The sequence below is a fragment of the Harpegnathos saltator genome, unplaced genomic scaffold, assembly GCF_003227715.2.
Source record: "Harpegnathos saltator strain DR-91 unplaced genomic scaffold, Hsal_v8.6 scaffold182, whole genome shotgun sequence".
NCBI classification, from domain to species: Eukaryota; Metazoa; Arthropoda; class Insecta; order Hymenoptera; family Formicidae; genus Harpegnathos; species Harpegnathos saltator.
The window spans coordinates 1,873,546-1,888,276 of record NW_020229964.1 but is presented as its reverse complement, the minus strand read 5'-3'; the positions used below and the strand labels follow the sequence as shown (position 1 = coordinate 1,888,276).

Here is a 14,731-nt window from a genome sequence, read left to right as displayed (position 1 = left end):
AGCCGTAATCACACCAGCGATTGCCGATTGGATTACGATTAAAATAGAGCATCTAAATGGCAATCTCAATCGGTGCCTATTTTGACGTAATTGGTTGAAAAGTAATCGCCAATCATCAATCGCAATTGCAATCCAATTGGCAATCGCTAGTGTGATTACTGCTTAACACAGCCTCGTGTAGCTTCGCTATCGAGTGGATCGCTGCGACGGTCAAGAGCTCGAAGGAACTGCGCACGTCTCCGACGCGTCTTGATTCCTCCGCAATAAGACGCTCCGTCGACCCGTCCGAGGGCACGTTACACGCGAGAGAGAGCGACGACTATTCTAAACCGCTGTAGGTTCGTGCCAGAAAAAGAAGCAACAGTCGGGCAACGCTTCGCTCACACAGCCGTCTCCATCGGCCGACCAAGTCGACTCCAAGCGCAATGCGGTGAACGCAAAAGTCCGAATCGAGCAGTATGCAGGGTGAGACTACCTGAACAACTTCGAAAAATGCAATATAGAAAAAAAATGTTAACACTTTGACGTCCGCATGTGCGACCAAGATTCTTTTGTCTGGCGCCAGTAGATCTCGTGTATAGATCCTACACTTGGAAAAATGTATTGTTGCATGAATCAAAATTTTGTTGTAACAACAAAATAATTTGGTTAAAATATGCTCAACAAAACTGTTTAGTTCCTGTAAACAAATATCTTATTTGATTACGGCTTGTTCGTATAACGTAATACGTTTGTTATAGCAACCAAAAAGCTTTAACTATATGAATTTTGTTAAAAATACTATAATTTTTTCTTAATATATAATATATATATTTTATATATATTTTATAATATATATTTTAATGCACAGAAAGACAAAATAATATCCGTTGGGCATTATTTTAGTTTATGTAAAATAATATTTCATTATGTAATTTTTATGGATAAAATAATTAAAATGCTTAATTTTTATATATGAAGTCTAAGAACAAAATCATTTGGTCCAGAGAACAAAGCAGAAAAATATATTTAGTTGAGACAACTAAAAATTTTGTTATATAAAACAAAATATTTGGTCGCTATTAAAAAATGCCTCAACTGAGCAGTTTTGTTAGAGATACTAAATTTTTTTTCCTAGTGTACCGCCTGTCGCCGGCGCTTTTCAAGAAATCGTTAAACGTGTCTTGTTTTATTAAACTCAATATCAATATCTCGGCATTTGTTCGATAACTTTGCACGCCTAGACACCAACGTGGTATCACCGGACGGCAAAGTGTTAATACAGAAGAGTTTTAAATGAAAATTGAAGAGTCTTAAGTGATACTTTAGTATGACCTTCAACAGCGTCGTCAAGGTTACAGGAAGGACAATTTGAATTTTTTGAATGGAAATCCCCTTTTCTTTTCCCATCAATTACTTTAAACAATTCTTGTCTTGTTAAATAAATGAGTCCGTTCATGGCTGGCACCCATAAAGTATTTCAGTGCGTACTGACTTATGTCAAATCGTTCACTCTCATGCCGATCTATACCGGCTATCCGATCTATACCGATCTAAGTCTGGCTAGGGGACCGACTTAAGGAAATAAATAAAATAATTACAATATGCTTACAGCTCTAGCAATCGACCTCGGATACAAAACAGGACATAAGTCTTATTAAAAGAGGAAGAAGAAGAACTCTTGTCTGAAACATTTTTTTATTTGCCTAATATTTTTTTTAGATATTTAAGGAAAATTTAGTAACTTTTTCAGTATTTGGCTGAGCATATGATAATGTTGAAATTTCCAAAGATCATCAAGTTAAATTGCACTATTGCAACAGCATATTCTTGAGATCAAATAGAGTAAAAAATTCTAGTACCACTTTTTCTTCTGACAAATAGTCACCGAGATACCGTAAGCCAAATACTGAAAAAGTTACCAAGTTTTCCTTAAATATCTAAAAAAATATTAAATGAATAAAAAAAATGTTTCAGACAAAAGTTGTTCACATTAATTGCTGGGAAGAGATGATACAATGGCCGTTATCACCTAAAAACTTCAAAGAAACCTTCCCGTAACGTTGATAACGCTGTTCAAGGCCATACTAGTATTGCCACGTGATGCGCCATTAAAAAAAAATCCTACAATCTCTGTATTTAACATTCTTTTCTATCTTGTATATTTTCACAGTTACTCATGTGGCCTGTTTCAGATGTTTCGCCTTGCATATCTCTTGATTATGCTTTTTATATCACGTTCGATGACCTTTGCGACGCGCTCGCCATGTCTGCCCAGAGCCGGCTCGATCACCCGCGATCGCCCGCAGCGACGCGTTAATTAGCAGACAGATTGTCGAGGGAATACATGTAATCGTTCCTCCGTATTTCCAGCGAGAACAAGTGCATCTCTTCGCTCTACTTCTTCTCTCTTCCCTTGCTCCTCGAGATATCGATGATGACAGAGATGGATCATACCTACGCGCTCGCGGTTGAAATCAGAGATATGGCGGCGACGCATAGATCACCCTTCACTAACGCTACATGACGCGGACGACGCGGCGGACGCCGTCCTGTCGCCTCGGCCTCGTTTACTCTACGGGATAAGTACAAACGTTAGAGATGAACAGATGAAATCCGGTATTCTACAAAAGGCTTCGCAAATGTAGAACCTCGCAAGATAAAGCACGGGTGTCGCGCGTAGCTCGTGCCGCGGCACGCATTCGAAAAATTCGAAACTAGTCTTTTGTTCTCGATCACAGCCACTGAACAGCAACAGAAACACTTGCAGCGCATTATTTTTTTTTTCTCCTCTTTTCTCCTTTTTCCACAAGCTCTCGCACACTCTCTACCGTAATCTCGCTCCTTCGTCGCCTCCCGCGGCCGCCCGCCACGGCCGGCTCGATTCGCTCGGTCTCGTAGTCGCCCGTTACAGATACCTCGTAATACAGATGCGTGGGAAACAATGCAGCAGCGCGCGGCCGATCGCGCACGGGTAATTATCGCGTGTTAGACAAGTCGCTCTAGCGGAGAGAAATATCTGTGCGGAACCACATCGGAGTGTTAGTGTGAAACAGCGCCGGCACGACAGCCGCGCGTCGGCGGCTGACATCTCGCTATCTTATCCTATCCCGTCTCGGGCAGGGAGCGGTTAATTCACACAAAACAGGGCAAACAGTACTTGGGAGACTCTGCGAGGTCGCAGGACCAACCGGGAAACCAACACGCATCGGCGAGCAATTTTCTACGCGGACGCGCATAACACTGTTCAACGTGTTCGGTCAGCTTCACGTCGCCGACGACTCATCGCACGTGATGCCGCACGAGTATCTTGCTCTAAAGGCATCAGACGACGCGAACGGCAAGGCTTACGACGTTGATGCGGCACGTGTTAATGATACGGCATACGGGAGATCATACCGATGAACAAAGAACAAAGAACAAAGAGTCACGGTGACACGGTGGCCTTCGTTGCGAAACAAGAGCTCGCTCAAGGTAGCTTCCTCCGTCCTTCCGTGTCCGCAATCGCTCCGCCGTACTGTTTGCCCTATTATAGACCGCCGCGTTTCGCGATTAAAATTCCTCCTCCTTATCGTCGATATATTGCAGTTTTTTTTTCTTTTTTTTTTCCACCAGCGATCGCTACCTCCTCTCCTTCGCTCTCTTCGCACGCGTCCTCTCATATACACTCGATACCTCAGGGTGCCGTTTCTTCTCGACTCCGAATAATAAAATTCACTCTCGTGTTAAAATATCTCGTCAAATTTGCATCGGGAAGTAAAGCGCTGCGCTTTACGTACCATACTTTCTAATATCACCGTGGTAAGAAATTAACCTATTGTTAAAATAACTTTTTTCTTCTATATGTACACGTATGTACGTATGTACAACATGGGCGCGTGCGTGTGTACGTGTGTGTTAAGAATCGTGCAACACACATGTCGACAGATTAGTCCTCCTCTCCTTCGTCGCGTACTCCGTTCTTTTATTATCCGTACTTTAATATATGTTCGTTGTACTGAATCAGATTAATTTCTTACCTGAAAGCTTTTCAATTTTCTACCTGACGAGTACGGATTGTACCGAACGTTGCAAGGAACTTATCGCAAAGTGGTTCGAAATTGTATACACGACTAAACAGAACTGGCAAAGAAGCTATCGGGCTTCGTGTTTCTCGGTGTGAAAAATCCATTGCGAAAGTGAAAGAAACAGCGGCAGATAATAATAGCAATAATAATAATAAAAAAAATAAGACAGATCGCACTTATTCCTAAACTTTCCAAATGAATGTAAAAGAAACACTCATCTAACGCTTGCTTACGACGTCCCTCCTTCTCGTATAAATCGGACAGACAGCTGCTGTTTTCTTTCCTGCATAATCAAAACGCCACCTAAACGCCATCGTTATCTCGAATTATTGTACTGTGCATTCCTACTCATGGTATTTACAAAAATATGCGTTACATAAGTACTAGGAAGTACCTATATCGTCGTGTAGCGGCACTTAATCTTCTTAGCATTTCTTTGCACATCAATCGCAATTACGCTGGACTATATACGAGATGCTCACCCGATTCGAGGGAAGAGTTTCCGAGCGAAACTTTTTCTTCGTATTATCGCAAGCGGTTTTTGAAACTGCTTACAAATCGTTGCGACACGCATCCCGTATACTCGCACGAGATTTATGTATTCGTTTAATACTAATTGCATATATCTTCCGTATTGTTTACTTAATCGGGCTTGTAGATCGGTATCTTTGGAATAAATTCAATTAAAAGAACCTGCAAGAAGAAGATGCATTCGACATTACTGAGTTTAAACACAATTATATAACTTTACATATATATCCAGTAGAGATATATCCAAGGTTATATTAATTTAATAAATCCTTACATATTCCATCATGGAGGAGCTGTCACATCTTTGCTTCGCCAATCTCCAATGTAACCCGAGTTTATGATAGAGCCTACTGTTTTCCCATTCTAATAATTTGTTTAGTGAATGCTGAGTCTACAGAAACAAATAACACATCAACAATTATATACCAAACAATGTTTCACAAGCACTATATAGCAGTGTCTTCTAACCTCCAATTTGTAGAAAATAAACGAGTTTATATGTTATTTAATTCTAAAGAAATCTGTTTTAAAATTAGAAGGATAAAAGTAGCTCCAGACTTGGCCCGGATATTTTTCTTAATCTCTTGCATGTTGTTTACCAGTAAAAGAAGAAGATAGAGAACCACTGCTATATATATATATATATATATATATAAAGTACAGCAATAGATTTTCTGTCAAATATTTATATGCATTAATCTTACCCTCTTGCTCAAACAAATGACAGGCCACAGAGAACATCCTAGAGTACAGCAGCAGCATACGCAACCACAGAACAACCACTTAACATTAACAGGCAGAGTCTTTTTCAACACACTGTTTATTCTCATAACAGTCGCTTTGAATTCTTCTGGAGCTACACGGGACACGAGGCCATTGGGAAATTCCGACTCGAAACGATTGCTGAGACCGAATCTAAGGCAAAAATTTCACAGATTAATAATACTCTCATGTGTACTGATCAAGTTCAACGTTCTCACACTGTTACTAGACAAACCCAGACTCGCGAGTACAAATCTGTCGGAATCTTTGTATAAAAATATCTGAGATTGTTCACCTCCATTCGCGTTTAATGTGATCAAAATATAGGTCATACACCGATACACACGCAGCGTAAATTTACAAACACACACACACACACACACGACGTTTGTCTTCTTCCGATCCATCAAATTAAAATACTCGTTCAGATTCAAGGTAGGCGAGAAGCGACGACACGCATCTCCAATTGCCGAGGAAAAAAATCAAGGAAAAATACATCCTCGCGCAACCGCCCGCGTTAACGCATCCTCGACGACGAGGAAACCGCCGTGCCAAAGCAGCAACGATATCATCAACAACAACGACAACAACAATAACAACAACACGTCACGTAGTCTCAGAAGCAAAAAGCCTGCCGGAGGCCTTTGTCTGCTCGCTGACGCCAGGGATCGTCCAATCGCGGAGCGACGAGCGCGTCAGCCACAACAAAGGAGCGAGAGCAGGCTAACTTACACCGTCATATTGCCAGCCCCGCGGATGACGATCGGGTCCGGCACCATAGTGACGTAGTGCTCCTCCAGGTTCTGCTCGTTCTCCTCTTCCTCCTCGTAGATCGCGTCGAAGTCGGCCATCGCGCGGCACGCTGCTAGGACCACCTCGGCGCCGCCGGCGCTCCTCGCGCCTCTGGATGCGTGTTCACCGCGTAGCAACGCTACGTCGTGCTCGCAGCGCGTCCTCCCTCTGTCGTCTCCAGCCAGGGCGACGACGCGCTACGCTGTCGCGCGCGCGCGCGCGCGTTCACATCCCCGCAACGGGCTTCCGGCTGCTCGCGGTCGTCGTACCGTCGCTAAGACTCTCGCCGACCGCCACGGTCATCTCCGGGGCCACGCTAGGCCAGCTGTTAGGCTGCCGCTCGACGACCACGGGAGCAGGAGAATCGCGCTGCCGTGCCGTCGGTACGCCAGCGCGCGCGCGCGCGCGCGTACGCACGTATGTCGCTCCGTTCACCGTCGCTTTCGTCTTCGCCGCGCAGCGACACACAAAACACCGAGCCTGCACGACGCGCACTGCGGATGTGCGACGCGCGGCGCGACGCGAACTGCGCTTGCTTTCTCTCTCTCTTTCTCTCTCTCTCTCTCTCTCTTTCTCGCTCTCGCTCAGCTCATCAATTTTTTCCTGGCTGCGACCAGGCCTGCCAATGTCGCGCATGCGCGCGCACGCGCACTCGCCGTTGTCAGCCCTGCCGCGGGCTCGTTCAAACGCGCGCGCGCGCGCGCGCGAACCGGGCTCGGTCGTCGCGATAGTCGTTACTGTTCTGCGTAATGAAAATAGAATAGGCGTGTATGAAGCTGATGGATCGTTCCTGCAAATTTTCTTCAACTGTCTCGTACGCTGGATGCGCGCCATGAACTCTCCGCTTGGACATTGTTCGTGGAATTGGCTGCCTCGGCGTCGGCATGCGGGACTTGGGTCCGCGAGCTGGATGAAAGAAAATTTTCCTCTGAGACGCGTAAGATGAGTTTTCTCCAATTGGCGGGAAAGAAGGCGGGTTAGATCATTGTGTTACGCTGCGCTCATTTAGTTTCGCTGTCGTAATAGTGACGCCAGTAGTGCGCGAAAATAGATATGAAATCGGCCGAGCTGGCCCAGCGGCGGAGTGGCAATGGATATTTTCGATACGACTGAATTTCAAGATAGTCTCGCGCGAATTTACGTTTCCTCTCTCGCGGAGGAGGAAGTTTACGTAAAATAATATTATTTAAGTCTCGAAATTATTATATAAAATTTATATTCTCTATACGGAAAAAGAACTCTTGCCTTAATATGAATATTCTTGATTAGGCCTCCTGGTTCTTGGCCGCGAGATCTCGACTGATGACGTCAGAAGCGAAGAAACCTGTATTAAAAATTCCTGCGGATTGTGCGCAGAGAAAAAGATATATCCGTAAAATCGGGGACGAAAGGCAGTTTCTCAGGGATAAATATTTTATTAACATAATCCTCAGCTCGACGCTTGTAGCAAAAATACAATATGCGAGTGACTTTTGTACACATACTGCATTCTTCAAGTAAACGTTACTTGTTTCCAGTATTTTTTTAGATTTATATATTCGCAATACTGTCACACACAAGTTCGTTATAAATATCAAATTTACTTAAAATGTATTCTGAATCCCCGTAAGTTTAGTAGTATTTTGATGCTCTCCTCACAGTAGCCATCTTATTGACCGATGACGTTAGAAACGAGGAAATCCACACTGGAAATTTCATACGGATCACGTTGAAACAAATTAAGGATATGACCGAGCATGTTTCTAAAATGTTCCGAAAGTTTCTCTTCTGTCGAATCGAAGCGAAATAGGCGAAAAATCGACGTGACAGAATCATGAAGAAAACTAGGTTAAAAGGAAAGGTTGCATGTCATACTAATTTTACGCTCATTTATGATTGATAGAAAACAAGGAAATGTTTTCGGAGTATTTTCGAAATGTACTCAGCAAGCGTCATTTTACGGATATATCTTTTTCTCTGCACAATCCGCAGGAATTTTTAATACAAGTTTCTTCGCTTCTGACGTCATCAGTCGAGATTTCGCGACCAAGAACCAGGAGGCCTAATTAAGAATATTCATATTAAGGCAAGAGTTCTTTTTCTGTATAGAGAATATAAATTTTATATAATAATTTCGAGACTTAAATAATATTATTTTATATATAACCGTGATATATATAAGGTATCCGGAATTTTTTTGGAAAAATTGTGAAGATTAATCAGATCAAACTGAGAAAAAAAGTCAAGTACTATTTTGCAAAAATCGCAATAGTTACTAAATTATTAATGATTGAAAATTATCACATTTGGAGGCTCTTTTAACTGATAATTTGAACATTTAGGTACTCATTTGCAAAATGGTAAAGGACCTCATTGTTCAGAATGACCTAATCTACAATTATATTGGCTATTGTATTTAGCAGGAGGTTCAAGATTCAGGGTTCAAAGTTCAATATAGTCACAATGTATATATAGGGTGTCCGAGGTCTTTTGGAAACGAAAAATTGTGAAGATTAATCAGAACTGAGAAGAAAAGTCAAGTACCAAATACAAATTTTGCAAAAATCACAATAGTTGTTAAATTATTAATAATTGAAAATGACCACATCTAAAGACTCCTTTAATTGATAACTTGAAAATTTGCGTACTTATTGTAAAATAATAAAGGACTTTTTCGTTCAAAATGACCTAATCCACCATACCTAATCTACCTGCAATTACATGACGACTATTGTGTTTAGCGATAGATATGAGTACATTGAACTTTGAACCCTGAATCTTGAACCTGTCACCATTATATATATAATTAAATTAAATATATAATCTTATAATTAATTATATATATATAATTAAATATACAATCTAATTTAATATCCAATCTAATATATGTAATATAAAATATATATAATAAAATCTTCTTCAGAGAGAGAGAGAGAGAGAGAGAGAGAGAGAGGGGGGGGGAGAGAGAGAGAGAGAGAGAGATAAAGCGTTTCCCTAAAATTCGTGTGACTATGACGGAGAAGACATTCTTCATTGGAGATACGCATGACTCAGAAAGAGGTGAGTAAACTGAGTAATCGCGGAATGACATTTCTGTCGGTGCGGCGTACTCGAGATCCTTCCAGCGTCTACCCAGCGCGCTTAATCAGCAATCCGACATTGATTCACGCGATTACGCGAGTCCATCTACCGCGAGTCGCAACGAGCGGCGCACTCGTGCGCGCAGGAGTGGCCGAGTCATAACCCGGCTTTAGGCGCATTTCAATCAGAGTGCAACGGCCGCTCAACGGCTGGAAACCGCGGAACAGTCCGCGGCGTAATGGAATGATTGCTAATCAATTCGATGCGACGGCCGGGATTAATAAAAACGCCGACGCGTTTGTTCGTTCGGTCGTCGCGGCTCAGCTCGCCGCGCGTTTCGCAAAGCCGAGAGCCAAGCACCACCCGCGCTACCACGTGACACAATATGCAACACGCAATAAACTGCCTCTCTTGTATTCCTCGGAGCGCGGCGGCAAGAAACGCTCGACTGGCTTCGTCATTGTCGTCGTCATCGTTTGTATTCGACTCCTACTGCGACTGCAAACCCTGGCGAACACGTCGGCATAGACGACCGAGTCAAGAGCATCCGTGAAATTGCATCCTAAGAACCTAACCTAAAGAACCTGCTGAAACCTAACGAAACAACTGAATTCGGCTTCATGAAATCGTGGCTTCACGAAAGACCCTGCGATGAAATGAAGAAATCGTATTTTTCGAACAGCAGGCAGATTTGAGACGCCATTTGCGCTAAGCGCGACTTCAGCCTGTGACGTCGAAATTTTGTTTCGGAAAATGCCCGAAGCGTGTGTCCACTTAGCGAGCGATAGACAGCAGTAATGTTCAGCGCTATCGCGCGCGTCGACTTCGTACGGCATTTCGCGGCATCGCGTCTAAAAATAGGAAGAAGCGTCCGGCAGATCCGCGATTTTCAGCGCGGCCCGCCGATCTTCAGCGATCACGCGGAAGCCGCGGCTAGCGTCGTGCTAGCCAGGAAGTAATAACGACGATCGATTATTTTTACGGGCCGGCTCCAGCCGGCGGGCGCAGAAGGCGTCCCAGGGCTAGGCCGCGGGAGGCTGCGTAGCTTTTTTTCCAGCCATCGTCGCCGTCGTGCGAACAATTTCTCCAGGCTGTGCCTGACTGACTAAATCATAAATAGCAGTGAGGCGCGTTAATTTGCCCTAGTCGGCCATGGATTATCGCAGTGCGAGGGCTCTCGCGTTTTTCCTCATCGCCGCGGCATCGTGCGACATGAATAAATTCACGTACAAGCATGAGCCGCCCTGCTCGAGCAGTGAGTATGAGGTCTTCCGATAATTGGCGAGTCCGCCTGTGTGATAAGTGATATCTTCGTTGGTCGTCGGTCACGCACGAAGACGCGGTCTGCGATGGGCCATTCGTTTAAATTGACGCACACACGGATACGCACGGGGAAATACATGTTGCGGATTTTTTCTCGAGTAAATGTTATATTCATCTCGAGCGCTTTGTAGATTGGTACGCCTGCGGGTTTATCGTTTGGGTTCAACGGAAGCATGAAATTTGCTTCGGATCATTCATTCGGAATGCTGAGTTTAGTACTCTTCGGCCAAGAATATTGAATTGGAAGTCAGTTTGCTTTTTCTAGAGAATAAGTTTCCTGATATAATATTCCTGAGAAGAGAGGAACTTTTTTTTTTCTTTTGAGTACATCACAATGAGATTCTTTAAAATTTGTGTGAAAACTGGTATAAAGTTGAAGACAGCTGTTACTTAAAACAAGGAAAATGAATTGAGTAATCGGTCTTCTTTAACACACATAGAATAGAAGATGATATTCTTCTTTATGTATAATAATGTAGAAATATAAAATAAAATGAAATCGAAGACTTCAATTATCATCACGGCGTGGTTTTCATCTTCCAACCACAAATTTAGTACTTTACTCAATATCACATATATTGCTTCTTGTAGAGAATAAGTTTTACAATATAATATTCTTGAAATGAGAAGAAATGCTTGTTCTGAATACATGAGCTTGTTATATCAAAAAGATATCTTTTGTTGAAAAAGATAATCACCCGTAAAAGGGGGAAACTGTAAAGGAATATATCTCGTTCTTTCATCATACATAGAGTAGGTGATGACATATTTCTCTGCACAACATAGAAATATAAAATAAAATAAATAAAATAATATAAAATCGAAGGCTTCGATCATCATCACATGATTAAGTTTTTTTTTTTTTATACGATACCATTAGCAATTTTTACCGCACTTCTGGCCCCACGTGGGTTTCTTCTTCTCGTCCTTTCACCCACATACATTTTTCGTGGACGAGTCCACTGTTTTCCTGTACGAATATTATTTTTATCGGCGCAAAGCCAGATACACACGAGAGGATAGCGGGCGGAAGTTACGCGAACGAAGGTCAATTTCCGTTTATGGCCGTCGTGCATCGACTGATCGACGGCAGAAGAGTGGCACAATGCGCCGGCACCATTATATCGGAAAGATGGGTTCTCACCGCGGGCCATTGCGTCGCGAAGCGACCGAGACGGTTCTTCGTGGTATTCGGGATCGTTGACAAGAGCGGGATTGGTTACGACGTCAATAGGGGGCCCGGAGTTGCGATGATGACGACGTGGGCCGTGGTGCACCCCAAGTACTTCTTCAGCAAGAACGACATCGGATTGCTGCATATGCCGCGGGATATAGAATTTTCAGGTAAAGAGATTTCGCCAATTCAACCGGAAATCGCTCGAGACATGCGTCGAAATCAAAATGGTCGGCAGGCGGAGACCCGAAATCGAACTCTGTAGATTATTATCAGGCCTCCAGTTTAGGAATGACCGCTGAGGACAAAACGACCAAGGCTTTTCCCCACGAAGGCGTTTCATTTCAGACAAAATTCAACCGATACGCTTGGCCGGTCCCAAGGAGAACCGAATCTCGGCCGACACGACTGCTTACGTGGTCGGCTGGGGTCGCGACGGTTTCAGTCGCACAGGTGTCAAGAAGCTCAAGTACACCTTGATGCCGTTGATCTCGAAACGCAAGTGCACCGAGTATTGGCGGGTGGACCACAGAAATATCTGCACGATGCCAGGACTCGGGAAGAACGCCTGTCAGGTACAACACGCATGTGGTGCAAACTCGCGCTAGTTGGCTTAAGGCCATTGTACGTAGAAGAATTTTAAAGTCACAGTTGATTATTTCTTTAGCGCAAAGAGAATAATCGACTCTGTTCGATCGATTAGTTTACTTATGATCTTACGGTTACGGACTTTTTGCGCGCAAAGGCCTTTAAGGTTAGGTTTGTCAGACGCTGCCCTATGGGAAGGTTTGTCCTTCCTAGTCAAAATTATAGATATGGCGAATCTAACTAAGGCAGGGTAAAAAATCAGCTAATTCCACAAATTTTAATCATTAGTTTGTCAACTGATCAATCTTCCATTTCCCGCGCTTCGGTGCTCTCATATTACAAGAGCATTAAAGCTCGATCAGACTATCTATTCTTAAATGGAATTTCGATAAATTTATCAAGGTCTATTTATGGACGATGAAGGATACTCGACGAGTGGATATTTCAAATAAATTCACTCGTTGCATTTCGATGTACCTTAGGGCGACAGCGGAGGACCCCTGTTTATGATGAAGAACAATCAGCCGCTGCAAATTGGCATCGTGAGCTACGGAGACGCATATTGTCCGAGTTATAAACCCGGAGTATACACTAGAGTGGCGGCGTTCGCGGGATGGATCGAAAGAGTTACTGGAGTGCAACTATAGAGGGATTTGTTAATAAAAAAGTACTGCAATGCGAGGAGATACCGTGTACCCCTGCAACACTTGATTGCGAGCGCATCTCGCGCCTAATCATTTTTCAGCGTTCGCAATTACTTTTAATTGGGACTTCTCCTTCTCTTCCCGCTCTTGTTCTTGTCGAAGTTGCACGCGAAATGCCGTCTTCTATGCGATAAGAACTTTTACTCAGCACCGTAGAACGCGTGTATTCTGTTTAGTTAATAATTGACGCGGATAATAATTACAAGTGACTCTCTTTCACTTCGATTTATTATCCGCGCGTCAAGTGACTTACTAACAAAAAAATTTGTTTGTCTTTTTCCTTCTTACAAATAAGAGAAGTTTGTTAGAATTAACGAACGTCTGCTCCGGGCTTGTCGCTGAATCTATTTAAAAATACTATTTAAAAATGAGAGACTCTCTTCAACCATCAGGCCTTCAAAACTTTCAGACTCTCTTTTGCCGTTGAGTAACACCGTCTGAAAATTGAGAAGTTTTTCAATCTGCCGTCGTTACTCTCAAAATATTGAATGTTTGAAGGGTATAGAAAAGTTACACCTCGAAGTTCAATTTTAAAACTTGACGTATTAAACGTCGGGACACTTTTGACGAGAACTGCTATTAGAAGATAACATTTGTATCGTAATTAGTAAAAGAATATACAATTTCCTTGAAAATAGTACTAAAATCTGGTTAACCTGCAAACATTTGCATTGATGCTGAGAATAAATCGATCTTTTTCTGATTAATTCTTATTTTGAGGATTAGCGTGAACACGGGTGACTTGATCAACAGCACTGAAAAGTAATCAATGTGTTTTATATAAATTTCTTCAGAGGGCGAGTCAAGCAAAGCGTTCTAAGAAACTCTCATGGTATGATCGTTCTTTCCGAAGTCGTTTAGCCAAGACTCAAACCTTCGTTAACCAGGATTAAACTTTATTTCGCTGAGAGATACCAACCAGTTAGAATGAATTTAGCGACCATCTCCTCTAGATGGCTCTAAATAGGTCTTTCAGCTGCATTTCGGGGAGTCCGTATTTATCTTGCGACACTACTAAATGGCGCCTGACTATTTGTCAATCACATTTAAGCGTTTTTGACATCTTATCACTTGAGATCAAAGAACCATATCTTTAAAGTAGATTTGTTTTCTTGCGAAGAAACTGCAACTTAAAAATTTTGTTTATAAATTATATCATATCTTATCTTAATATTAATCTATACTTGAAAATATATTAAAACTGCTCAACAACCAACTAGTTTCCCCAATTCGAAATTTTGTCTCATTTTGTAACCTATTTGTAAAAATTTCAAATGTAATGTACATTATCAGTTTGTATTTCACACATCAAAAGTTTGAAATTGTGATTTGGTGTTGTAGCTTAAACTACAAACTGCAATTTTACCAGATCTCACATTTCATCAGATAAAAAATAGTCCTTTGGTATAGCGACTTTGGTTTTAGTCATAAGGTTAGCAGGCCTTAAACTAATTTAAATATGTTCCGTAATTGATCAGCTGATCATGCTTGGACGTTCACAGCTATGTACTGTTCCATATTTACAAACTTGGTTTTAACTATTAATTTTGTAATATTAGATAAAAAATGTAGAGATTCTTTGTCACTTATTACTTTTATAATTGATCAGCTGATCAATTACGGAACGTGCTTAAGTTAATTAGTTTAAGACCTACAAACTTTATAACTAAAACCAAAGTTTTCGGGGGAGGCCTCCGATAGACAATTTCAAATTTTGGACCGGTGATACAGAGCGATACGACGTGATGTAA

At 42.2% G+C, this 14,731-nt stretch overlaps 2 protein-coding genes across 2 annotated transcripts; one reads left to right on the top strand and one right to left on the bottom strand.

The window, feature by feature from the left end:
• Window positions 1-2,109: 2,109 nt before the first annotated feature.
• Window positions 2,110-6,649, bottom strand: LOC105182460 (cysteine-rich hydrophobic domain-containing protein 2). Its single transcript, XM_011139889.3, has 4 exons — window positions 6,072-6,649; window positions 5,282-5,492; window positions 4,852-4,968; window positions 2,110-4,739 (listed from the first exon to the last, which is right to left on the bottom strand). Exons 1-4 carry the CDS (start codon window positions 6,188-6,190, stop codon window positions 4,689-4,691), a joined length of 498 nt encoding a protein of 165 aa, XP_011138191.1. The 5' UTR covers window positions 6,191-6,649; the 3' UTR covers window positions 2,110-4,688.
• Window positions 6,650-11,575: 4,926 nt separating this feature from the next.
• Window positions 11,576-12,923, top strand: LOC105182516 (chymotrypsin-like protease CTRL-1). The gene is made up of 3 exons (XM_025297617.1): window positions 11,576-11,858; window positions 12,037-12,263; window positions 12,759-12,923. The coding sequence occupies exons 1-3, from the start codon at window positions 11,576-11,578 to the stop codon at window positions 12,921-12,923; spliced, it is 675 nt and encodes a 224-aa protein (XP_025153402.1).
• The last annotated feature ends 1,808 nt before the right edge of the window (window positions 12,924-14,731 follow it).